Below are 27,416 nucleotides of genomic sequence, written 5' to 3' on the forward strand. Positions count from 1 at the left end.
GCAATTAAACCATTTCTGTATTTGTCAATGAGCGTTCTGCAGCTGTCAACAGGTATTTTGGCCCACTCCTCATGAGCAAACAGCTCCAGTTGTCTCAGGTTTGATGGGTGTCTTCTCCAAATGGCATGTTTCAGCTCCTTCCACATATGTTCAATGGGATTCAGATCTGGGCTCATAGAAGGCCACTTTAGAATAGTCCAACGCTTTTCTCTCAGCCATTCTTGGGTGTTTTTGGCTGTGTGTTTTGGATGGTTGTCCTGTTGGAAGACCCATGACCTGCGACTGAGACCAAGCTTTCTGACACTAGGCAGCACATTTCTCTCCAGAATGCCTTGATAGTCTTCAGATTTCATCGTACCTTGCACACTTTCAAGACACCCTGTGCCAGATGCAGCAAAGCAGCCCCAAAACATTACTGAGCCTCCTCCATGTTTCACCGTAGGGACAGTGTTCTTTTCTTCGTATGCTTGGTTTTTGAGTCTATGAACATAGAGTTGATGTGCCTTACCAAAAAGCTCCAGTTTGGTCTCATCTGTCCAAAGGACATTCTCCCAGAAGCTTTGTGGCTTGTCAACATGCATTTTTGCAAATTCCAGTCTGGCTTTTTTATGAGTTTTTTTCAGCAGTGGTGTCCTCCTTGGTCGTCTCCCATGAAGTCCACTTTGGCTCAAACAACGACGAATGGTGCGATCTGACACTGATGTACCTTGGCCTTGGAGTTCACCTTTAATTTCTTTGGAGGTTGCTCTGGGCTCTTTGGATACAATTCCAACGATCCGTCTCTTCAATTTGTCATCAATTTTCCTCTTGCGGCCACGTCCAGGGAGGTTGGCTACTGTCCCGTGGGTCTTGAACTTCTGAATAATATGAGCCACTGTTGTCACAGGAACTTCAAGCTGTTTAGAGATGGTCTTATAACCTTTACCTTTAAGATGTTTGTCTATCATTTTTTTTCGGATGTCCTGGGACAATTCTCTCCTTCGCTTTCTGTTGTCCATGTTCAGTGTGGTACACACCTTTTCACCAAACAGCAGGGTGACTACTTGTCTCCCTTTAAATAGGCAGACTGACTGATTATGAGTTTGGAAACACCTGTGATGTCAATTAAATGACACACCTGAGTTAATCATGTCACTCTGGTCAAATAGTTTTCAATCTTTTATAGAGGTACCATCATTTTTGTCCAGGCCTGTTTCATTAGTTTGTTTTTTAAATAATTATGTTAATCAACAATTCAAAAGTAATGGCTGTTTTTGATTATTTAATTTTCAATAAATTTTTATTTATTGTTACTTTTGTGAGTTTCAAGTGATTTCAGTGAGAATTGTGGGTTTTTCCTTCTTTAACTGAGGGGTACCAACAATTTTGTCCACGTGTGTAAATGCTGCATATGAGGTTTATCTTGATAAATATTTATCGCTGTATGACATACATTGCCCGAAGAGTCTATGGAAAGAAAAGGATAGCAACAAGAGAAAGCCTTGGATTACAAAGGGACTAGAAAATGCTTGTAAAAGAAAAACAAACTTTATAGAGATTTTATAAAATCAAGAGCAAAGGCTGCTGAAACAAGATATAAGACCTATAAAAATAAATTGGGAACAATACTTAGACAAGCAAAGAAGGACTACCACAATAATTTATTAGAAAAAATAAAAGCAATATTAAAGAATCCTGGAAGATTTTTAATAAGGTAATTGGAAGAACATCAGGGCTGATAAAACCACCAAGTCATATTATAAATGAAAACCTTATGATTGTAAAAAAATATGACTGAAGTGGCAAATGAATTTAACTCTTTTTTTGTAACGGTGGGACCCAATCTGGCTAAAACTATAAAAGAAAACAAAAAAGAAGATGCACAAACGGAATGGAGAGGGGAGAATAAATTGTTGCAATCCATGTTTGTTAGCGATGTTAGTGAAAATGAAATTATATCATTAGTAATGAAATTGAAAAATAAGACGTCAACAGACAGTGATGGGCTGGACATGGTCATTGTGAAAAGGACCATAGATTGTGTTAGTAAACCGTTGTGTTATATTTTAAATCTTTCCTTCCAAACAGGAATTTTTCCCAATAAAATGAAGGTAGCAAAGGCAGTACCACTTTTTAAAGGTGGAGACAAACATAATCTTACAAATTACAGACCTGTGTCTTTATTGTCTCAATTCTCAAAAATATTTGAAAAAATATTTGTTGAAAAATTAGACAAATTTATTGAGAAGAATATGCTACTGAGTGAGAGTCAGTATGGCTTTCGTTGTAACAGGTCAACTGCTTCAGCGGTAATGAATATAATAGAGGATATAGCAACAGCAATTGATAAGAAGAAATATACCATAGGGGTGTTTACTGACCTAAAGAAAGCATTTGATACAATAGACCATTCCATATTATTGTCAAAGTTACAAACATTTGGTGTGAGAGGGATAGTATTAGATTGGATGAGGAGTTATTTGCAAGATAGCGAACAGTTTGTGGAGATTGGTGGTAGTAAATCTGAACACAGGCAGATTGTCTGTGGAATCCCGCAGGGTTCTGTGTTGGGACCAAAATTGTTTATTCTTTATGTTAATGATATATGTGAGGTGTCAAAGTTATTGAAATTTGTTTTATTTGCTGATGACACTAATTTATATATTTCTGGATTTGATATAAAAGCTTTGATAAATATCGTTGAACAGGAATGGGTGAAAATCAAGACATGGTTTGAAGACAATAAATTATCATTAAATGTAAAAAAGACAAAATTTATGATTTTTGGTAATAGGAAAAAAAGGAAGAAAATGTTGTATTGTCCATAGATGGAATTAAAATAGAAAGGGTCAATGAACTCTGCTTTTTGGGAGTAATATTGGATGATGGTCTAACTTGGAAAGCCCACATTGCACATGTAAGGAAAAAAATGTCAAAAAGTATTTTCATTTTAAATAAGGTAAAGCACATATTAGATTTTAGGACAATAAGGACACTGTATTGTGCACTTATATTGCCCTATATTAGTTATTGTGTGGAAGTTTGGGGAAACACTTACAAAAGTAACACCAAACCACTGTACCTTCTACAGAAGAGAGCCATCAGGATTATTCATAGAGTAGGTTATCAGGAGCACACAAATACACTCTTTTTTGATTCTAGATTACTGAAGTGGCAGGAATCACTTCAGTTACGTACATTATTAGTTATGTTCAAAGTTAAAAACAAAGTTCTACCAATAGCAATACAAAACTTATTTGTCTGTACTTCAGAGGAGATTGAGCATAGAAGGAAAGGTCACTTTAAACAGTCATATGCACGGACCACATTAAAACGGATGAGTGTGTCAGTAGTGGGTGTTAAACTTTGGAATTTTCTTTATGATGAATTTAAGGATTGTACAAATATAGTTTCGCTGAAGAAAGCTTTTAAAGACAGAACAATGAGATTATATGCTAGAGCATAGGTGTCATGTGTGATCTGTTGATTTTAATTTATGCCTAAATATGGATTATTCGTTCAGGGCGGGTACCAATGACTAGAAATAGAAATGATGTCCTGTACAGTTTTGTAAGCTGCAGAGTTATATGTGTTGTGTTTGTTTTGTATTTCATGGAAGGTTGTGGAAGGGTAATTTTGTTTATTTGTGTTTTCTTCTTCTTTTTGTTATCTTTGAATGTATTTTGTGTGGATTTTTTTGAATATGTTTACTTGCTGCGTGAGTCATCCAGCAAGGCTATTTTTAGTTGATAGGGGCAGGAAATATAAGATTTTCTTCAGCCTGCTCCCTTTCGAGTATAGGGTGTGTATCACATAATATGTGTATGATTGGTTATCTGATGATCTTAAAATGTGCATTTCTGTGCATCTTTGTCGAAATAAATGAATTGAACTGAACTGAACGACTGGATTTTGCAGCTCCCGCTGTTTTCTTTTCTGTGGGAAACGGGTCGAAATGCCTCTTTGAGTGTTAAGTATGTATGTATGTGGGTGGGTGTGTGTGTATGTCCGTTCAGATATCTCTGCAAGTGCTGAAGTCAGGATGATCAAACTTGGCACTGATGATCGGTCTAAGGTCCCCTGCTCAGTTGTGGAGTTAGAGGTCAGCAGGTCAAGGTCAAGGTCAGAGGGGTCACTTAGCACATTTCCTGCATATTGCATGCATGGGCGTTGTTCTGCCCTCTGCTGAGGGCTCGTCTCATTTTGTACTGATTTTGGTCTTGGTTTGGAGACTGGTTTTCAAAGGGTTTAAGTAGTTTTTGACAGCTTCTGCATTAGTTTTTAGACTTAGTTTTAGACTGGTTTGTTAGATTTGGACTAGTATTTAGACCTGGTCCTGGTTTTAGCCTGATTTAAGACTATGGCTACGTTTATACGGGGACCATCTTAAGTGGCGTCTTGTCTTCACTTTTTATTTCATGTTTAGACATTTGAAGGAAATCTGCGTGTATACAGTGACTCTATAGTGTGTGGAATTCCATTGGATATGCATGCCAGGCAGCTAGGTGGCGCTGTGATAAAACTTTGCCATGTCTACGCGCATGCGTACTATCTCCCTTTTTCGGATCTCCGCTGCGGTAAACGTAATCTGTATAGATTCTTTACATTTGCTGGTACGACTCCTGTAGTGTACATAGAGCTGCCAGAGTTGGTTGAAGGTACGAAGGATGGAAATAATCACACATCTTTGTTTACGTCCTTGTACCGGCCGGCAAACCAAAGCACCGGGGCACGTATGTGACGTAATCGCGTACGCAACGTGGTCAGATCTCGGCAAAGTTTTTTTTCCGGCAAAGTTTTGCGTTTTGCTGTTTAGACGGAAACGTAACGGCGGAGAGTTTTCAACCTTTCCACTCTGGAGGCTGGTTTCAAATTTTTGCATTTTTAAGCCCCCAAAACGCCATCCTCGTATCAGGGTGTTTTGTTGAAATATTTTGATGTTTTTACCGACAAGCGTCCTCATGTTAACAGGGTCTATGTCTTTGTCTGGTTTTAGAATTTTGTCTGTTTTGGATTAGTTTTAGACTGGCCAAAGTTTTGGACTTCGATTGGACTGGGTTTGGACTGGGTTCGACAAGGCTTTAATCTAGTTTCAAACTTGGCCTTTGCTAGTTTTAGACTTATTTCGCCTGGTGTTGGACTTGTTTGAGTGTTCCTGTAGTTCACCTGGATGATGGGGTCCATAGATAAATCCTCTCGCCCCTGACATGCTATTCAAGAGGAAGTCCTTCAGGATTAATTAAGATTAAAAGAGCTTCATTCAGGATTAATAAAGTTTGGAGCCTGAACACCAAACCCCTGGTCATCAGCCCTTACTGTGCTGAACAGAATGATTCCTACCGTGGAGGTGAGTCTGGATACAGGGTGTTGATCTGTGACAGAGTCTCTCTGTACGAGTCAAAGTCTAAGCCAGAAGGAAAGTCCTCCAAGCAGCTGGACCTCAGTTCTCCTGCAGAACCTCCGAAGGAAAAACCGTCTGGTCCTGGAAAGAACATGACAATAATCAGGGTGAAGGATCTCAGCTTTCTCTGCTCAGTCCAGCAGATCAACGTTCCTTCAGAGCTTCACAGGACCATCAAGCAAATGCAGGGATAATTTTCATCTGTTCAACCATTTAAATCACTGAAATCTACTTTTACTATTATTTTATTTTTTCTTAGTGTCTTCAAACGTCTTCATTCTTCTGGAAAACCTGGAAACACTTCAGAAGCAAGTTACATGCTCATGAAGATGTGGGTGTCATCAAAATGTAGATTCAGCATAAGAAATGTTGATCATAAATCCTCTAAATATCTCTGAAAGATTCCAAGTTTTTCTCATTTCAAAGAGACTTCATGTTATAATGACTTTAGCTGTCCAACTGATGAAGACACATTAAACCAGATCACTCCCACCTCCTGCTTCACTGTCAGGACCATGCATCCACTGTGGTAGTCCTGGTCAGGTTCTTACCAAATATCTGGACTCCATCTGAGCCCAACTCATTGATCTTCATCTGACCAAAGAATGTTCTCCAGTATCCATCAGACTTCTTCTCATGTTCTTCAGCAAACTTTACTGGCAAAGTGCCTGGAAGGACGACCACTGCAGCTCTGATTAGTGGAACTATGACTCCTTCTAGACCTCCTGATTAGTAGTACTATGACTCCTTGTTAAGCCGCATTTCGTAATAACGGTGCATTTTGTAATAAACGTCCAAAATGCAATAACTTTGTCGTTTCATTTCATAATAAAGCCGCATTTCGTAATAAACTGCCGCATTTTGTAATAAACTGACCCAACGCATTTTGTAAAAAAAAAATTCCGCATTATGTAATATATTATTACATTTTGAGAGAGGGAGAGAGATACAGAGAAAGAGTGAGAGAGAGAGGGAGAGAGAGACAGACAAAGAGGAAGAGAGAGAAAGAGGGAGAGGGGTAGAGAGAGAGAGAGAGATGCATATGGATGCGTCTTAGAGCAGCGCGTTTACAGGCGCTACAAACAAAAGTTCTTTTCGATCCATAATGCTAAACCTTATCACGTAAAAGGCACCAAAAGCATGAGTTAACTGAACTTAAGCGCTGTTGTGCAGTGAGATTTGTTTGCCATCCCAGGCTTTGGTTTCAGCTGTGCGTAGACGGCTGCGCTTTAATTCTGTTCAGTATACAAGCAGTGCATTGACTTTGCACAAAGGTGGGTAGAAAAGTCAGATATTTATAAATATTTTGAATGTACTCAAGTAAAAATAATAATAATAATAATAATAATAATTAGTAATAATTAATTTTTACCAAGAAGTAAAAATAGAAGGCTACATCAGAAAAATGTCTGAAATATTAAAGTAAATAGTTAAAGAAAATATTATAAAACATTAAAAAATACAGGCTACATATTTTTGAAAGAAATATCAAATCAGTGACTTAGAAAAATATTAAGGAAAATATATTATCTTTGTAGTATTCTGCCATACACAGCTTTATTAGGCCAAATAACTACAAGAAAACATCCATACAAATCAATAAAGGTCACTCATCTATTAGTTTATTGTTTAACGTACAATAATAATACCTTATTACATAATGCACCATGTTATTACTTTTCCAGAAAATCAAAAGATTGCAAGTGTATTTTGTAATAATTTTCTCAAAATGTAATAACTTATTACTTAATGCGGCAAAAAAATTTTTACAAAATGCGTTGGGTCAGTTTATTACAAAATGCGGCAGTTTATTACGAAATGTGGCTTTATTACGAAATGAAACGACAAAGTTATTACATTTTGGACGTTTATTACAAAATGCACCGTTATTACGCAATGCGGCTTAACACTCCTTCTCGACCTCTGATTAGTGGTCCAGATCCATCAGGCGACATCATTTCCTGTTTGTCACCTCATCACTGGTCATTAGCTAGCCAGTGTGTCGCTTAGCAGACAGACTATTGATCAGTATATGGATCAGACAGATTATTGATGATTAATCAGTATATGGATCAGACAGATTATTGATTATTGATCAGTATATGGATCAGACAGATTATTGATGATTGATCAGTATATGGATGAGACAGATCATTGATTACTGGTCAGTATATGGATCAGAGGATGGTACTGACCGTAGCTGGCTCTGAGCTGAGGGTTTCGGAGGCGGCTGTCCTTCCTCAGGCTGCCGACGATGATGGTGATGCAGGACAGGAAGAGGACGAGGCCTATAACGATGCCGGCCACCACCAGAGGAGACACCAGCAGCGACGCCTCCCCTCCAGACTCCCTCTGGCTCCGGCAGTCTGGGAACTCCCCATGGCTCTGGTTGGAGCTCACTGCAGGATGGAAACACCCAGAACTCGCTGACGGTAGTATACAGGACCGTTGAAGGGAACATTTAAACCAGAGGAACATTTAACCTCAGAGGAACATTTAAACCAGAGGAACATTTAAACCAGAGGAACCCCGACCCTCTGACTGATGGACACCATGTGTTTTATTTCTCGGTTCTCGCCGCAGTGATCTGGTTTCTCTCAGATGTTCTCAGTCTAACAGGATTTCTTCATTTCTCTCCTCATAAACTTGTTTTCTGAGTGTCTCTCTGGAGACGAGTTCCTGGTTTCAGTAGCAGATACATCCACCTGCTGTTAGCCGAGCTTCTCTCATCGTTCTACTATAAAATATTTATTACAATCATGAAGCAGCATCTAGGACGGTTTGAGATGTTTATGGACGCTGTTGGAGGAGGAGAAATTAAAGCTTAGTTTCTTTCAGGTTTTATTTGTTTCTTTCAGATTTTATTTCTTTCTTTAAGGTTTTATTTGTTTCTTTTAGGTTTTATTTGATGGTTTCCTGGTTTAGTCGCTGCTTTCTGACTTTCTGACTTTGAAGTTTGGTCCAGGATGATTTTAGTTCTTTATGGCCTTCCTTTAGGGCCTTTATTGATGTTTTGTTGGCATTTTGTTTGTGTATTTTCCATATTTAACACAGTGTTTAGACAAGTTTCTGAAATCTGAGAGTTCATCTGCAACAGTTTGATTAGTTTACAGACACCTCTGGTGTCTTTGTTAAGGTTTTGTTTGTTAAAATTGTTTTTGTTTATTAAAGTATTCACTCTAAAAAAGGATTCAGGAGGTTAATTAGTATTACTTAAAAACATGAGCTTTTTTAGCATAAAACATACAGTTTGTTACATTGCCATTATTTTATTAAGTTCATAACTTATTTCAATAACTTCATCAAAATTATAAATGAATAAAGTCGATTAACTAAGAAATATATAGATTTTGCATTAGACATCCGGCCTTCTCTTAACAAGCAAAAGTATTACGTTAATGAAACTTATATTTAGACCCTCCAGAAAAATGCGGGCAAAAATCCTTGATTATGCGAATAAATATGCGGGTTTTTATGCCATTTTATGCGGGGAAATTGCGGAAAGTCGCAAAGTATGTGAATAGTTGTGAAATATGTTGTGAAGGATTTTCTTTACTTGGTGAGTAAATACGTATATATATATTTCATTTTATTAATTTTATGTGCAACAGCAAGTAACTATTAGCGCTCAGTCCAGTTACACGACGCTAAAATTGGAAATGTCCGCCCGTGTGCTTTGTCCTCTGCCTTTAGCTAGCTAGCTAATGTCTTCAAAGTAACTTAACTTTCACGTTAGAAGTGCATTGGAGTCAGCTATAAGGTGCCTGAATTTGCGGTCTCAGAATTACTTCGGGCATGAATCTTCAGCCCTCGTGTTTGCAGACACATGTATGAGCTGACAGCTGAGACAAATCTGACATGAACGAAGAAACATTGCTAATTCTGTGTGCACCAGCAAAGTAGTTTGTGTTGTTAAGCGTGCTATTTATTAAATTTTGGGGCTCGCAGTGTCAAGAACTCATCAGCAGCTCAGCTAGCCTGGCGTGCAAAGCTAGGACGAGGACTTCAGCTGCTAAAATCCTCTGGTTATCAGAACCGAGTTTATCTACTAGTTATTTTAAAATTGAGATTAATTGATAGTTAGGTCAGCGACAGGCTGCATGAGGGTCATTTGACATGCATAACAACTGAAACGTTAAACCTCGAAAAAATTATAGGTTATATTTAGGTTTGAAATGTGTGTATGTTGATGTTTAAACTAGCATTTTAAACGCTAAAGCACATGATTAATGTAACCTCGTACTGCTACCAACTGCTTTCTCACTAGTAATACAATTAATCAGTTATTTTTTTTTAATTACATGACAGCTGTAGGGTAAAGTTTTTTTTATGTTAAAAGCTATTTTCATGTTTTATGTTAAAAATATTCTCCACATGCAGTCTTCAAATGTTCACTGAGAGTTCATATTTTCTTCAAATAAAACCAGAGACACTGATGGCGATCTCTTTTTTTTTTCTGTAGATTAGTAATAAGCTCTTTATTTTAATCACATAACCATTTCTAGTTGATTCTAGTTCTAGTTGAAGTTGACTCTAACTGTATTTTTCTTGTTTTTCAGAAAAGGAAAGCAACATTAAAACTTTAAAAGACATACAGTAAAATATTTCTTCAGGAACATAACTTTCCTTTTTTTAAAATGAACTGGAACTGTAAACTTTGCAAATCTGAAACACCAATAAAGACTGACCTATTGAAGAATTACAGACTTAGACATGGCCATGGTGGAGAATCTGTACATCTGCATCTGTACATTTGTGAAGTTTTACTGTATACGCTTTATTCTGTACGAGTTCAGTACATTTAACACACAAACCAGCTTCACTAAATTGTGAGAAAGAACCCTGTTCCGATAGCAAACAGTGAATAGTAAACTTGTAAAGTGAACAAGGAAGCTGGGGTGGAGAAGAGTAAGGGGTTTTAATAGAAATAATAGAAAAACACACACACACAAATTTATCATAAAATCACACAAAGTTCAGCACACTGTTTACTGTGTGAGTATACTGGATATGTACTTCAGTTGGTGGAAGTAAAAATGTTATTCAAATAAATACATTTTTTTCAGTAAAACTGGAATTGCATGTCTGTTTTCTGACTTAAGTGAAATAAGTTACTCACTTATTAAAATTGAGGTAACAATTTGCATGGACTTTTCTAAGTAGAAAGAAACTAAAATAAAGGAGTTATAGCAACCTAAATAGAGTAGTTTGACCACTTATTAACATTAAAAATTTGATATTTAAATTGAGTTGGTTCGACATAATTAAGCTTGTAGATTACAAAACAAATCATGTTGGTTGAAATAAATTAATTGAGTTAGTGCAGCTACAAAAGTCTCATTGCAAATTCTTAATACTGGCTTAGTTGGAATTACTTCAAAAGATAAATGCAAATTGTTACGATAATTTTTTAAAGTTGAGCCAGTGTAATTTTTTTAGAGTGTTGTTTGTTTAAATTTTGTTGTTAAAGTTTTGTTTGTTTCCTGTGGCCCAGTGTTGGAGGGTTTCATTAGTTTATGGCCTCTGTTTGGTTCTCTTTAAAGGTTTTGTTTGTTTGTTGAGGTCTTGTTGACTTTTTGTCTTCTTGGTTTCTAGTTTGTGACGTTTGGGGTCTGGTCTGGGACTAGTTTGATTCGTTTGTGACTGGTGTTAGTTTGGTGTGTTTGTGAAGGTTTTCTTTATGCTTCTCTCTTTTATTTTATTATTAATGAATGAGGTTCATCCTGAGTTTATCCAAAGTAGGTTAACTCGAGTTAAACTGAAGTGAAGCCATTAGTTTAAGTCAGATTAACTTAATCCTCGTCCAAACTAGGATTTTCTATTTCTGCACCAGCTGGGGGCTCATTGGGTTAGTTTGAGTCGTTTAAGGCCTTTGGTTGGTTCCTCTGTTGAGGTTATGTGAAGGTTTTTTTTTAAGGTTTTGTGAAGTTTTTTAAGGTTTTGTGAACTTTTTTTAAGTTTTGTTAATTTTTTTAAGGTTTTGTGAAGTTTTTAATGCTTTGTGAAATTTTTTTAAGGTTTTGTGAAGTTTTTTAAGGTTTTGTGAAGTTTTTTAAGGTTTTGTGAACTTTTTTTAAGTTTTGTTAATTTTTTTAAGGTTTTGTGAAGTTTTTTAAGGTTTTGTGAAGTTTTTTACAGTTTTGTGAGGTATTTCTTTGTGCATTTTTGTTTTTTGTCAGATCCTTGCGGTCCAGTTTGTGACTATTGAGGCTCGTCCAGGATGGTTTGATCAGTTTATGGCAGATGTTTGTTCATCTTTCGGGTTTTGTTTGCTGTTCGTTAGACATCCTGTGTGTTCGAGCTGCATTTTTAATGAAACTTTGCTTTGACTCGTTGGCTTGGAGGCTGATGCTTCAGATAAAGTCTACATGTGGTTTAGTTGGCATTCTGCTGCAGACTGGAGGTCAAAGTGGTTCAGGAGGATTCCTGGAGGTCTGGACTACGAAGCAGGACTTAAAGTTATTGAGATAACTTCAGGTTTAACTCTGGATTCGGTCTGTTGTCTCCATCCTCTCATGTGAACTCATCAACTAAGCATTGTGTGTTAGTGCAGCAGATAAGGAGAAAAATACTTCACTTCGGTATGCAAGCACCAAATTTGGTACAGATATTCTCTATAGTCTACTTTTTCATATTTCATTGGTAGCCACAAAAAATTTTGAATGGACACCAATAATGTCAGCCATTTTTTAAAGATGGCCGCTGGAATAGATTTTTTTCTTGCACTGACAATGCCAAATGAGTGTAGAATACAATAAAATTAGATTTTAAACACAGAATTATATCTAAAGATCATAGGTAAGTTGTTTTGTTGATGGAAATGTGTAAAAATCAATTAATTTGCTCTGGTTGCCATTTTCCAAGATGGCCGCCAAGAACCTTCTTCACTGCAAAAATATGAGAAAATGCTTTCCTGTTCCATGTATTGTATTGGGGTTCACTACTGTGGATATCCATGAAAAATGTTTATTGATATGCTCTGTTTTGTGCTAATTGCTAAAGGTGGTTGTTTTGATAGTTGGTCATTAATAACAGAGTGAATGTCATTGCACAACCAGGGCACACTGGTGACTTCACTGCTGTGCAACTCAGCATGGGGTTCAGTGTCAGCTAATCTTGCTCTACTAACCACGTAGTACATTGCTTTACTAATTTCATTGCAGTAGACTAGTACTAGTTGTAGTATAGTATAGTATAGTTTAGTGTCCCAAATGCTGTTTAGCAGCCCCATATCAATTAGTTATAGAACATAGTTGGTAGAAGTAGCTAGACAGCCGCACCTGATTTGAAAGGATGTGCCAGTGCGGGAGAGCCGAGCCGAGGGTAAGGGGGCTATACATGACATGTTCATGTACTTAGCCGGATGGTGTACAGGTCACACGGGACTTAAATGGCACTGGATGAATGATCGGACTAGGTGTAGGGTGACCGAACCTAGTTGAATCCCATACATCAATGTGCGGATACTAAGGTGGTAAAAGGATAGCCCCTCGGCCTTAATATTAGTGTTATGATGGCAGGTCCAAATCCAATCACTGGCAAAAGAAAGACTGATTGGAGTAAATGTTGTCTTTGCCAGGAGGTCAAGAAAAAGGAAGGTCTCACGTCACCTCATTTAGCTGACACTGAACCCCATGCTGAGTTGCACAGCAGTGAAGTCACCAGTGTGCCCTGGTTGTGCAATGACATTCACTCTATTATTGACCTACTATCAAAACAGCCACCTTTAGCAATTAGCACAAAACAGAGCATATCAATAAACATTTTTTCATGGATATCCACAGTAGTGAACCCCAATACAATACATGGAACAGGAAAGCATTTTCTCATATTTTTGCAGTGAAGAAGGTTCTTGGCGGCCATCTTGGAAAATGGCAACCAGAGCAAATTAATTGATTTTTACACATTTCCATCAACAAAACAACTTACCTATGATCTTTAGATATAATTCTGTGTTTAAAATCTAATTTTATTGTATTCTACACTCATTTGGCATTGTCAGTGCAAGAAAAAAATCTATTCCAGCGGCCATCTTTAAAAAATGGCTGACATTATTGGTGTCCATTCAAAATTTTGTGTGGCTACCAATGAAATATGAAAAAGTAGACTATAGAGAATATCTGTACCAAATTTGGTGCTTGCATACCGAAGTGAAGTATTTTTCTCCTTATCTGCTGCACTATGTTGGTTGTGTTGTGGTTTGCTGTAAATAAAGCCGGTTCATTTGAGGGTTTTCTGCTCAACTGAAGTTAAAAATCAGTTTTTGAAGACTGACTTAAGAGACACAAACTGTTAAAGTGCAGGTGACTGAGATGAGCATCTGATGATTTATTCATGAAAATTTCAAGTTCCAGTTTATTTTCTTTAACAGATTCTCAGCCCAGTCACTGATGGCTGCTGAGGAGAACTTCTAGTTTTTACAGAATCTACTCAGTGTAGATGATGTGTTTTGGTGGAGTTTTTTTTAAATGAAACCTGTAGAGTAACGTGGTCTGGATTAAACACCGTGATGTTAAGATCTTTTTTCCTGACAGAATCACAGATGATTAGTTCCATCAAGAAGATGTTTTTACAGGTTCTGGCTGATAAATGGTGCTATTGTGGTGATATTTCAAAGAAAACACGACTTTAAATCCTGCTTTGTTTCATCACAGACGAGGAAATTCTCCTCTTTGGAGACGAATTGAGTCCTATCATCCTCACCTCAGAGTGGCTTCAGACAGACCATAATGGAAGCAGGGATGGGAGGAGGCTGTATGGAGCTGATGGTGTTTAAACCCTGAGGGATGGACTCCGCTGCACAGAAAGCAGCCAGGAAACACTTTTATTTTTTATTTTTTCAGTTTGCACATGTGAGCCTCAGGGTGTAAAAATATTCATCTGATATCCGGTTAGATGAAAAGGTGTTAACAAACAGAGGGGCCCGGGAAACCTAGAAGTCTTTCAACATTAGAAAACATTCTTCTGCGTCAAATTTAATCTGATTCTGTGAAACTAAACTAAATCCTCTGCTGCAGGTTTTTGTTGCTCTAAACGACAACAGAGATGTCCTGTTGGATTCGTCCTGCATCTAGGAAAGTCACCAATATAAACCCCCAGATCATCACACTCCCACCTCCGTGCTTCACTATGGTAGTCCTGGTCAGGTTCTCACCAAACATCTGGACTCCATCTGAGGCCAACTCTTTGATCTTCATCTGACCAAAGAATGTTCTCCAGCATCCATCAGGCTTCTTCTCATGTTCTTCAGCAAACTTTCATCTGGAAGTTTAGTTCTGAGCAGCAACCAGGTTTAGTTCTGGTCCTCCATCCATAGAGGTTGATGTTCTGAAGGTTCCTTCACACTGTCTGAGCTTCACACTAACTCTGGTTTCCATGGAGAACCCCTGATCCAAGTCTGAAGCAGCTGATGTCTGTTTTTACAGCTGGATGGAGAAAGTAGTTCACTGTCTGTGGAGTCATTTTAGGAGCTCTGATTAGTGGAACTATGACTCCTTCTAGACCTCCAGATTAGTGGAACTATGACTCCTTCTAGACCTCCTGATTAGTGGAACTATGACTCCTTCTAGACCTCCTGATTAGTGGAACTATGACTCCTTCTAGACCTCCTGATTAGTGGAACTATGACTCCTTCTAGACCTCCTGATTAGTGGTACTATGACTCCTTCTAGACCTCCTGATTAGTGGAACTATGACTCCTTCTAGACCTCCTGATTAGTGGTACTATGACTCCTTCTAGACCTCCTGATTAGTGGAACTATGACTCCTTCTAGACCTCCTGATTAGTGGTACTATGACTCCTTCTAGACCTCCTGATTAGTGGTGCTATGACTCCTTCTAGACCTCCTGATTAGTGGTACTATGACTCCTTCTAGACCTCCTGATTAGTTGAACTATGACTCCTTCTAGACCTCCTGATTAGTGGTACTATGACTCCTTCTAGACCTCCTGATTAACACGTCCATCTAGAATCACAACACAGAGTGCTACATTAATAGACAACATTTTTACAAATGTAATTAACAAAGAAGTCAATAGTGGATTGATTTAAAATGACATAACTGACCATCTTCCAGTGTTTGCAGTTATACAGAGCCACAGTAGTGAAAAGATACGGGCTGTAGAGCACAAAACGATAAGACATAAAACTGAGCACGCAATTAACTCATTTAAATCAGATCTCATGAGCCACGACTGGGGTAAAGTCTATGTGGAAGATGCTGACGAAGCATATGATACATTTCTGTCCATAATAACTGCTCTGTATGATAAATACTGTCCTCTGGAAACAAAAGTAGTAAACCAGAAAGCTGCTGAAAAACCTTGGCTTACAAACGGTATATTAAGTTCATGTAAAAAAAAAAACAAAGACAATTATTATATAAAGAGTTTTTAATGAATAGAACAAATGAAGCAGAATTGAAATATAAGACATACAAAAATAAGCTGACAAGAATTATAAGAGACAGCAAAAAGATGTATTACAGTAAATTACTGGGAAAAAACAAGGATAACATCAGACATGCATGGAAACTACTGAATGAAATTACTAGAAACAGAGCTGGGAAAAAAGGATATCCAAATTATTTCCTAACCCCAAAAAACAAGACAATAAATGATATGACTTCGGCCTCAAAGGAATTTAATGAATATTTGTCAGTGTTGGTCCTGCTTTAGCAAGAGACATTATAAGTTTGGGTGACAGAAATGAGGTTGAAAGTAAAAATATTGAAGTTACTGGAACCATATTTTTAAAAGGAACAAATGAAAAAGAAATTACTGACATTGTGAAAAGTTTTAAGGGTAAAAATCTACAGATTGTGATGGTATTGACATGTCATTGGTTAAACAAATAATTGACTGTGTGGTAAAACCCTTTATGCATGTATGTAACCAATCCCTGAAAACTGGTGTTTTTCCACGGAAAATGAAAACAGCAAAAGCCATACCCTGTTATAAGGCAGGAGATTGTCACATTCTCTCTAACTATAGACCAGTTTCTTTGCTGTCACAATTTTCAAAAATAATGGAAAAAATATTTTACGTAAGACTTCATGACTTCATCACTAAACATGACATACTTTATGATCAACAATATGGATTTAGGCCCCCTTGAACTTTTCAACCTTTCGCCACATTTCAGGCTTCAAACATAAAGATATAAAATTTCAATTTTTTGTCAAGAATCAACAACAAGTGGGACACAATCGTGAAGTGGAACTAAATTTATTGGATATTTTATACTTTTTTAACAAATAAAAACCTGAAAAGTGGGGTGTGCAATATTATTGGGCCCCTTTACTTTCAGTGCAGCAAACTCACTCCAGAAGTTCAGTGAGGATCTCTGAATGATCCAATGTTGTCCTAAATGACTGATGATGATAAATAGAATCCACCTGTGTGTAATCAAGTCTCCGTATAAATGCACCTGCTCTGTGATAGTCTCAGGGTTCTGTTTAAAGTGCAGAGAGCATCATGAAGACCAAGGAACACACCAGGCAGGTCCCAGATACTGTTGTGGAGAAGTTTAAAGCCGGATTTGGATACAAAAAGATTTCCCAAGCTTTAAACATCTCAAGGAGCATTGTGCAAGCAATCATATTGAAATGGAAGGAGTATCAGACCACTGCAAATCTACCAAGACCCGGCCGTCCCTCTAAACTTTCACCTCCAACAAGGAGAAGACTGATCAGAGATGCAGCCAAGAGGCCCATGATCACTCTGGATGAACTGCAGAGATCTACAGCTGAGGTGGGAGAGTCTGTCCATAGGACAACAATCAGTCGTACACTGCACAAATCTGGCCTTTATGGAAGAGTGGCAAGAAGAAAGCCATTTCTCAAAGATATCCATAAAAAGTCTGGTTTGAAGTTTGCCACAAGCCACCTGGGAGACACACCAAACATGTGGAAGAAGGTGCTCTGGTCAGATGAAACCAAAATCCAACTTTTTGGCCACAATGCAAAACCATATGTTTGGCGTAAAAGCAACACAGCTCATCACCCTGAACACACCATCCCCACTGTCAAACATGGTGGTGGCAGCCTCATGGTTTGGGCCTGCTTTTCTTCAGCAGGGACAGGGAAGATGGTTAAAATTGATGGGAAGATGAATGGAGCCAAATACAGGAGCATTCAGGAAGAAAACCTGTTGGAGTCTGCAAAAGACCTGAGACTGGGACGGAGATTTATCTTCCAACAGGACAATGATCCAAAACATAAAGCCAAATCTACAATGGAATGGTTCACAAATAAACGTATCCAGGTGTTAGAATGGCCAAGTCAAAGTCCAGACCTGAATCCAATCCAGAATCTGTGGGCAGAGCTGAAGACTGCTGTTCACAAACGCTCTCCATCCAACCTCACTGAGCTCCAGCTGTTTTGCAAGGAAGAATGGGCAAGAATTTCAGTCTCTGGATGTGCAAAACTGATAGAGACATACCCCAAGTGACTTGCAGCTGTAATTGCAGCAAAAGGTGGCGCTACAAAGTATTAATGCAAGGGGGCCGAATAATATTGCACGCCCCGCTTTTCAGGTTTGTATTTGTTAAAAAAGTTTAAAATATCAAATAAATTTCGTTCCACTTCACGATTGTGTCACGATTGTTGTTGATTCTTGACAAAAAATTTAAATTTTATATCTTTATGTTTGAAGCCTGAAATGTGGCGAAAGGTTGAAAAGTTCAAGGGGGCCGAATACTTTCACAAGGCACTGTACATATACCCAGTCCATAGGTCCAGAACTGAGAAGGTTCTGCTGTTCTCAGCTCATTTCAGAACCATGTTCATCAGTCAGACTGACTGGAATCACAGCTGGACTCAGTTTAGTTTCACTTAGTTTCTACTTTGGAGCTGAATAAATTTAAATTAGTTCTTTTGTTCATCAGAAGAAGCTCTCTGATGCTCTCCTCAGAGATAATGAAGGGTCCAGGTCAGATCTAGTGTTTCAGTGGTATCTTCTGGTCACTTTGATGTCTGTGATGCTTTCTGATCATTTATAATGAAACATCTGAAGAGTTGATTCTGTCCGACAGGTTGTCACTAAAGTTCACCGCTCAGAGCTTCACCGTCCTCGTTCAGCGTGTAGAAAAAGGAAAGAGTCGATTCCTGGACCTTCAGCTGACTGGAGGTCATTCACTGCTCCAACATAACACTGAACGGTGCTACAACATACTGTAAATTAAATCTGAAGCTCATCCAGAGAATACCCAGAGTGTACAAAGCAGTAATCAGAGAATCTAAAATATAAAACATGTTCTGACTTATTTACCCCATAATTCCAGATGTGTTCATTCATAGTTCTGAGGCCTTCAGTGAGAATCTACAATAGAAATAAAGACTAAATGGGAAGGTGTGCCCAAAACGACTGGCGGTGTACATCCTATAAGTATATGAAGAGTATATTAATATATAAACTATGAATATATACTGTATACAGCAGATGAGTCTATATCTGTAGAGTATTTGTCCTGTGTATATGAGAGGACGTCTGTCTGTATATTTCTACGTATCAGACTCTGTACAGTCTGACGTCTGATGAATGCAGCGACTCTCTTCATACATCGGCTGCATACATTATAGACGAGCATCAAAGCGCCGCTCTGATTCCATCTGACAGCTGTCGTTATGAGTTACAGCCTCCTCAACACCAAACCATCGTCCAGCAGCAAAGTCACTTTGGGAGGAAGGTGAGGCTGAGCAGGAACTCCAGAAGATCCTCTAGAGTTACATCCCAGAATAAAAGCATTTATCAGACAGGAACTGGAAGCAGAAGGAACCAGAGGGTTTGAACTCTCTGAGGGAAAATTAATCAAATGTGACATTAACTTGGTTATATTCGATCAAATGATTTAAATCCACACAAATGAGCCGTGAATGAATCATTTTCTTTCATGACATTCTATACAAACTGAGTATTTTCCCACAGCTGGCTCCAATCAGCCGTTTCATCCTTTAAAAATCACAGTTTATAAAGCAGAAACACAAACAACCGCTGCATCTTCCAGCAGGAAAATCAACCAAACGTCAGCTTCAGATCCTGATCCTCTATCAGAATCACTTCATTCTGGACATCTCATTTAGAAATGGGCCAACCATTTACCAACCATTTATACAACAAACATTCTTAAAAAAAACTAAAGATTGTGAACTCTTCAGCTCCACTGAAGCCATGAATAACTCAACTGACCAACAGCCAGACAGAAAACCACCAGAATTAAACCATTTATCAGCCGGTTCTGGACCTATGGGCATGGCTCCACATGAAAAAGGAATGCAAATTCTGAAAATAAAATGTTTAAAATTACCCAAACTTGGTCCAGAAATACCAAAGATTTGTCTAAAATTACTTAAAATGGTTTCGCAGGGACTGAAAATGTGTCAAAAACAAGTAATAATGTTCCACAATGATTCAAAATGTTTCCTAGGTAATCTAAAATTATTCTAAAATGACTCAATATATACCCAAAAACCTGACTGAAGGAGTCAGCAAAGATGGAAAAAGATCCAGGAAGATTCAGCAGAGTCATAGTTCCACTAATCAGAAGGTGTAGAAGGAGTCATAGTAGCACTAATCACAGGTCTAGAAAGAGTCATAGTTCCACTAATCAGGAGGTCTAGAAGGAGTCATAGTTCCACTAATCTGGAGGTCTGCTGCGAGAGTACTGACAGGAGTTAGCAAAAGAGATCATATTTCCCCTATACTTGCTTCTCTTCACTGGCTTCCTGTTAAATCCAGAATAGAATTTAAAATCCTTCTTCTGACATATAAAGCTCTTAATAACCAATCTCCATCATATCTTAAAGATCTGATAGTACCTTATTATCCTAGTAGAACTCTTCGCTCTCAAGCTGCAGGCTTACTTGTTGTTCCTAGAATTTCTAAAAGTAGAATGGGAGGCAGAGCCTTCAGTTATCAGCTCCTCTCCTGTGGAACCTGCTCCCAGTTTGGGTTCTGGAGGCAGACACCCTCTCTATTTTTAAGACCAGGCTTAAAACGTTCCTTTTTGACAAATCTTATAGTTGGGGCTGACTGGGTGACCCACAGGGGTTCGGCTTGTGTCTTCATTGCACAGCTGACTCCCTCTTGGACGTCCCTTCGTTCTGCCTCTAGTCATGCTGCTATAGGCCTATAGGCTGCTGGGGGACTTTTCTTGACGCACTGAGCCCTTCTCTATCTACCTTTACATTTAATATGTATACCGTTATTGCAGTACATTCACTCTGTTTCCCCCTGTGCTATTTCTCCGAGTGTCCCTGGTCCCAGAGCTGGATGCTTCAGATCTGCGGTTGATGTTCCACCAGCTGGTCCAGTCTCCATCATGTCCACTGTGGGATGCTGCTGCTGACCTTCCTCCAGCCCTCTGCTTCCAACTCCCTTTTTCCACCAGTCAACTCTGCATCGCCTTCAATATACTGTTATGCTAACTTACATACTGTTTGAATTTTACTGCTAGCTATATATGGAGTATGTTTAATGTCAGAGCCGTACATCATAAGAGTAAATTATGAGTCAGTTTTCAATGTTAGCTTATACTTTGTTTGTGTCACATATCCTGTCATGCATGTATCCAAATGTGTGTTGTGTTTTCCTTGCTTTCCCACCCCTCCCTCTTCTCCCATCCCTCCCCTTTGCCCTCTTCTGTCCTTCTCAACCCGCCCGGCCAGCAGGCAGATGGGTCCCCCCTATATAGAGCCGGGTTCTGCTCGAGGTTTCTTCCCTGTTAAAAGGGTGTTTTCCTGCCACTGTCGCCTTTGGGCTTGCTCTGGGGGTCAGGCATATGGGTTCTGTAAAGCGTCTTGAGACGAGTTGACTGTAATTGACGCTATATAAATAAAATTGAATTGAATTGAATTGAATTGAATTGAATTGAATAGAAGGAGTCATAGTTCCACTGATCAGGAGGTCTAGAAGGAGTCATAGTTCCACTAATCAGAAGGTGTAGAAGGAGTCATAGTAGCATTAATCAGGAGGTCTAGAAGGAGTCATAGTTCAACTAATCAGGAGGTGTAGAAGGAGTCATAGTAGCATTAATCAGGAGGTCTAGAAGGAGTCACAGTTCCACTAATCAGGAGGTCTAGAAGGAGTCACAGTTCCACTAATCAGGAGGTCTAGAAGGAGTCATAGTACCACTAATCAGGAGTGGTACTACTGTGGGAGTGTGATGATCTGGTTCTGTCGAAACGGGGTAAAAATGATACGTAATTACCAAAAATGTGTCCAAAAAACTGGAAATATCTCAGATTTTCCTACAATCTGTCTGAAATTTTTGTGAAATTTTTCTGAAAATTTGTGCAAAATTTGTTATAATTTCTCAAAAATGACCTCCACATTTATCCTAAATATTTATGGGTCATTTCGTGAAATGTTTTCATTCATTCTGATTCATTTTTCTCCGATTTTGATTCTTTTCCTCAGATTTTGTTTCATTTTCTCACATTTTGAGTAATTTTCAACAGATTTTGATTCATTTTGTCAGATTTTAATTAATTTTTGCTAAATTTTAGTTCATTTTCATCAGATTTTGATTCCTTTAAAACATATCTGAGTTCCTTCTTGCCTCTTTCTAACCCCACTCTGCAGAAGCTCTTCTTCTTCTGAGTCCTGGAGGCCCACTGTCCTGGATTTCTGATGTGGTTCCCCAGGTCCACGTGGTGCAGCAGGTTCCAGGTTCCTCCTCAGTGGGTTCTGGTGGATGAATGTGGGTCAGACTGAATGTGGGTCAGAATCCATCATCCTCCTTTAATCTGCTGCTTCTGTCCCACGAGGATGAAGGCAGCAGACAGACGATGGCCTCCTCATCCTCATTCTGCAGCTTCAGCATCATCAATCTGGTGCTGATGCAGACACTCTGACTGTTACTGTTGTTGTTATCGATATTGTTGTTGTTGTTTGTTGTTGTTGTTGTTGTTCTGTCTCTGCACTCAGGTGAACATTAATAAATGAGGACTAGAAATGAGGATTTCTGTTCAGACATGAATCACTCTCAGCAGGATTCTGAGCCGGGAACCAAACCCTCAGTAAATCCGGCTGTGATTGGTCGCTAAACGCTGCAGATGAGTCCAGCTGTAAATCCAGCTGTGATTGAGAATCTGTGGTTTCTCTGTGGTTCTGATGTGTTGGTCCAGAACTAATCACTGACTTCTGGGTTCCATCTCCATGACTTCAGCTTCTTCTCAGACACAAAACAGACGAATCTTTTCTCTGTTTCATGTTCAGACCGAAGCAAACAGCCACAGAACCTTCCTAAAGTTCCCCAGAATCTCCTCAGAACATCTGGTTCTTCATCTCCACTAACTTTATCAATGATCAGAGTTCTGGATTCATGCTGGGAATATTTCCAGAGTTCCAGGTCCTTGAAGTCCATAGAGGTGGGTCCAGATTTACCACTTTTTCAGAACTTCATTCTTGAGCCATTTTTGACAAATACAGAAAAATTACTAACGATTTTCGTGTAATTTTAGACAAGTTTCATGTGATTTTTCCAGTTTTTAATAAAAACCACTTCTGACTGATGGACGGATGGACGGACGTCTTTCATAGCGATGTCCTCTAAGAACACCTCCTGGCTGAGCAGCTCTGATCTATAATTCAGGTCCTCCATGAATAAAACATGAGAGAAAAGCTCTGAGGAGATTCTTCAGGTCCAGCTGGACTCAGAAACATTTAAAGTCTCGGTCTGAAAACTCCTCAGAGACGAATCAGACGAGACCAGGATGTACAAGCTTCTACTTCTTTAATGAGTGGAACCACAACAGACAACAGGAAGTAGAAGCTAAAGGAACGTTCACTCATGAAGAAACCACCAGACTGAGAGAAAAAAGACAGAACCAAGAAAGACCTGGTCCAACAGGAGGTCCAACATCTGGTAGGGTCCTGATCCTGAACATCTCCAACACAAAGGAGGCCATCATAGACTTCAGGAGGACCAGAGAGTCACTGTTTTTATTTGAATTGCCTGTTTTGTTTTGTTTTGAAAAAACTTGTCTTTATTTTTAAACATTTGTTATTATTTTTTTAATATTTGTTTTAATAAAGCTGTTTGTTGTTTATTTTACTGTGTGGCTTTTTTTCTAAGTTTCAGCAAAGTTTGGTTTTAGAAACACGACAATAAAAAGACCTAATTTAATCTGACAGACTGATGTAATTCTGCTGGAAGAATCTACAGATTCCAGAGTTTCTTACCTGAACAGATCAGTTTCATCAGCATCAACCTGATCACTGGTTCCACTGGTTCTACTGGTTCCACTGGTTCTACTGGTTCCACTGGTTCTACTGGAACATCTCAGTGGGAAACCAGACAACTGCAGCAGCATAAAAAGACAGAAAAAGAGAAGAACTTTAGAATCTACAGAAACAGTGCAGCTGAAAGAAAGAAAGAAAGAAAGAAAGAAAGAAAGAAAGACCCCCCCACCCCGATGAATCGCCACCTTATCACGGTGGAGGGTTTGAGTGTCTCTGGGATCTTGCTGTTGCTCGGGTCATTACCCCCTGGTTGAGTCTCCCAAAGCAAACTGGTCCTAGAGGAAGGACCAGACTGATGACAGCACATTAAAGGAACGCTGCTACCTCGCCTGGACCAGGGAAACCAGGGCCTCTTCCTGGATCCAGGTCTGGGGGGAAGCTCGTCAGAGAGCACCTGGTGGCCCAGCTTTGGGGCCCCGTGGGGCTCAGTCGAGCACAACCCAGAAAGTAACACGAGGCCGCCACCTGGTGGGCCCACCACCCACCGGGCAGGAAATCAGGGTGGGGTGCTGTGTCCACCAGGCAGGAGGCAGGAGTGGGCGTCTATCTGCACTGCCCCCTGGTGACAGACAGGGAACATCACCTCACTGGTGGGGAAGGAACCTGAGCTGTTGTGGGAGGTGGAGCGATACCAGATAGATATAGCTGGGCTCACCTCCACGCACAGCAAAGGTTCTGGAAGCACCTGGAGAGGGGTTGGACTCTCTCTTTTTCTGGAGTTGTCCAGGGTGAGAGGCGGGTGTAGGGATACTCAGGAACCATCGGCTGAACACCGATTTGTTGGAGTTCTCCATGGAGAACGAGAGGGTTGCCTCTCCGAGAGGAAAACTCTAACTGTTGATTGTGCTGATGAACCAAACAGCAGTTCGGAGTATTGGGCCTTCTTGGAGTCTCTAGGTGGTTCCTGGAAGGGGGACCACCTGGGGACTCCATAGTTCTGCTGGAGGACTTCAATCTGAGTGGTCCATGTTTAGCCTCCAATACAGAAGCAGCTGTTAGGAGCTATGGTCTGAAGGTCACTGGTGTCTGTCGCGATGGAAAACCAAGAACCTGCTGGTGGACACCGGCAGTGAGGGAGGTCGTCAGGCTGAAGAAGGAGGACTTTCAGGCCTGGTTTGCTTGGGGGTCTCCTGAATCAGCAGAAGGGTACTGGTCATCCAAAAGGGCGGCTGCTGTGGCAGTTGTGGAAACTAAAACTCTGGTGTGGGAGGAGTTCAGGGAGTCTATGGAGAAGGACTTTTGGTGGGCCTTAAGGAAGTTCTGGCAAACTGATGCTTCAGGAAGGGGAGGCAGGGATTTGCTCAGACTGTGCACAGTCTGGTGAAGAACTGTTGACGCGTACTGGAGATATTGTCAGGCGGTTGAAAGAGCACTTTGAGGAACTCCTGAATCCGGTAAACACATCCTCTATGGGGGAGGCAGAGCCTGAAGACTCGGAGGAACACAGAAATAGTACTGCATTACCACAACTTTGTACTATCTGTTGGAATAAAACTGTGATGGAAGAATCAGTAAGTATTACAAAATAAACGATGGATTTAATTAGAGGCTTTGTAATTAACTAATGCATAGATAGATAGATAGATAGATAGATAGATAGATAGATAGATAGATAGATAGATAGATAGATAGATAGATAGATAGATAGATAGATAGATAGATTTTAGAACCTAAAGTCCTCCTCAGCAGTGATGATCTTCTTTCTGCTGCTGCTTTTATTTTTATCTCCAGTTTCCAGATCAGGATTCCATTTTTTTCTGTTTGTTTCTGCCTGAATGTCTGTTTTGTTCTTCTGCAGTTCTCTCAGCGTTTGTGCTGAAACAGTTCAAACTGTGTGGGAGGAATCTGAGCTTCCAAAAACCTCCAGAATGAAGCTGCTGAAGCTGAACTTCCTCCCACCAGCTGCTTTCTATTTACATCCACTTCCTGTTTGGTCAGAACCACAGAAGAAGAAACATTTCATCAAATGATCTGCTTTAGTCCTGGTTTCATCTGTCCAGCAAGGAAACCGTCTACCACAAGTACTGCAAGTACTGCACTAGAGGTACTACCACAAGTACTGGTAAATCTCATTATGTGAAAAATGTACCTATATATATATAAAGTATGTTCTAATTAATAAAAACATGAGATATTCAGGAGATATTATTGTTATTATTATTATTATTATTATGACAGAGATTTTCTGCTATTATTTGACTCCAAAGCTGCTAAAATATTCGTGTTGTTTTTCTGAATTTCTAGTTTATCTTTAGAATTATGTTTTATTAGTCGTTTGTTTTCACAGCGTTAATATCCTTCACTAGATATTAAAAAACTACATAAAACAGAAATAAATCTTAAATAAACCTTTAAAAAATAAATAAACCTTAAATACACCATAAATAAACCATAAATTAAACCATAATAAACCATCAGTAAATCATGAATAAATCATATATTAAATCATAAAGACACATAAATTAAATAAACAATACATAAACCATAAATAACCCATAAATAAAATCTAAATAAACCACACATAAAATGTAAAAAAAACCCATAAATAATCCATACATAAAATATAAAAAACACAAATTAAACCATAAATAAACCATAAATAAAATTATAAATTAAACCATAAATAAGCAATAAATTAAACCATAAATAAACCACAATTAAAATATAAAAATCATAAATTAAACCTTAATTAAAGCATAAAAAACAAAAATAAACCATGATTAAAAAATAAACAATCATAAATTTAACCACGAATAAACCATGAATAAAATATAAAAAAACATAAATTAAACCATAAATAAACCATGAGTAAGCCATAAACAAACCATAAATTAAACCATGAATAAACCATAAATTAAGTCATAATTAAACCATAAATAAACCTTAAATAAACCATAAATTAAACCATAAATAAACCATAAATGTAACGATAATTAAACCTTAAATAAACCATAAGTTAAACCACTAATAAACCTGATTTTTTTCTAATTAAAGATATAATTAATCACTAATTTTCTGACAGATTTTTGCTGTGTTTTAATAATTCGGTTAAATTCGGATCTTTCCGGTTTTCGGGATGTTTCCGTGATCCTCCGGTTTGTTTCCTCAGCAGCAGTTTAAAGCTGCAGTCTCCGGATCGTTACATAACCCGGTAACCGGTAACTCCGGCGTTCTGCCCGTTAACCGGAGCCTCCTACCTGAAGAACCGTCCGTCGGTGCTCCGGTTCCTACATCCCGGTAATCCTCTTCCTCCTCTCCCGGGACGCGGCCTCCTCCTCAGAATAGCTCCGTTAAAGTCCCGCTGATACCGACACCGTCCGAGCGGGCTCCCGTGCGCGCTCCCGTCTCGCAGCATCAGCACCGTCCTCCGGTCCCGGTCCACCGGCGGCAGCTCCCCGCCTCCTCCGAGCTCCGTCCTGTGCGTCGGTGGAGATCAGCGGAGAGTCACGGGATCTACCGGTTTAACGGTTTGACTGCAGAGAAGCAGCATAAATAAGAATATAATAAAAAATAAAATGATTAAAACTCTATAATCCGCTGATGCCTTCATTAAATAATCATAAACATTTTAAAAAGTCATTTTTAAACATTTTACTGAACTGTTCTGTTTTATTAAATTACAAATAATCACCAGAAAAATCACGACAAATATGTAAACAAATTAACAATAAAATGTAAAAAAAAATTTAAATTAAATAAACCAAACAAAAATAGGTTAAAAAAAACCCTGAAAAAATAATATTTAGAAACAAAACAGATATCTAACAACAACAGAGAAATTATGTTAAAAAAT

At 38.8% G+C, this 27,416-nt stretch overlaps 1 protein-coding gene across 8 annotated transcripts in view; it reads right to left on the reverse strand.

The window, feature by feature from the left end:
• The window catches only part of bean1 (brain expressed, associated with NEDD4, 1), a 43,211-nt gene extending 16,155 nt beyond the window's left edge, over positions 1-27,056 (reverse strand). For all 8 annotated transcript variants that reach the window (XR_007947006.1, XR_007947004.1, XR_007947005.1 and 5 more), the window contains exons 1-4: positions 26,821-27,056; positions 23,564-23,682; positions 7,576-7,779; positions 5,320-5,461 (exon numbers count right to left, since the gene is read on the reverse strand). Coding sequence is in view for 1 of the 8 variants with exons in the window: in XM_051959542.1 (XP_051815502.1) it covers positions 5,320-5,461; positions 7,576-7,779; positions 23,564-23,588 (371 nt within the window). In the remaining 7 variants the exon portion in view is untranslated. The remainder of the gene's footprint in view (positions 1-5,319; positions 5,462-7,575; positions 7,780-23,563; positions 23,683-26,820) is intronic.
• Positions 27,057-27,416: the final 360 nt, after the last annotated feature.

Source organism: Acanthochromis polyacanthus, chromosome 15 (assembly GCF_021347895.1).
Source record: "Acanthochromis polyacanthus isolate Apoly-LR-REF ecotype Palm Island chromosome 15, KAUST_Apoly_ChrSc, whole genome shotgun sequence".
NCBI classification, from domain to species: domain Eukaryota; kingdom Metazoa; phylum Chordata; class Actinopteri; family Pomacentridae; genus Acanthochromis; species Acanthochromis polyacanthus.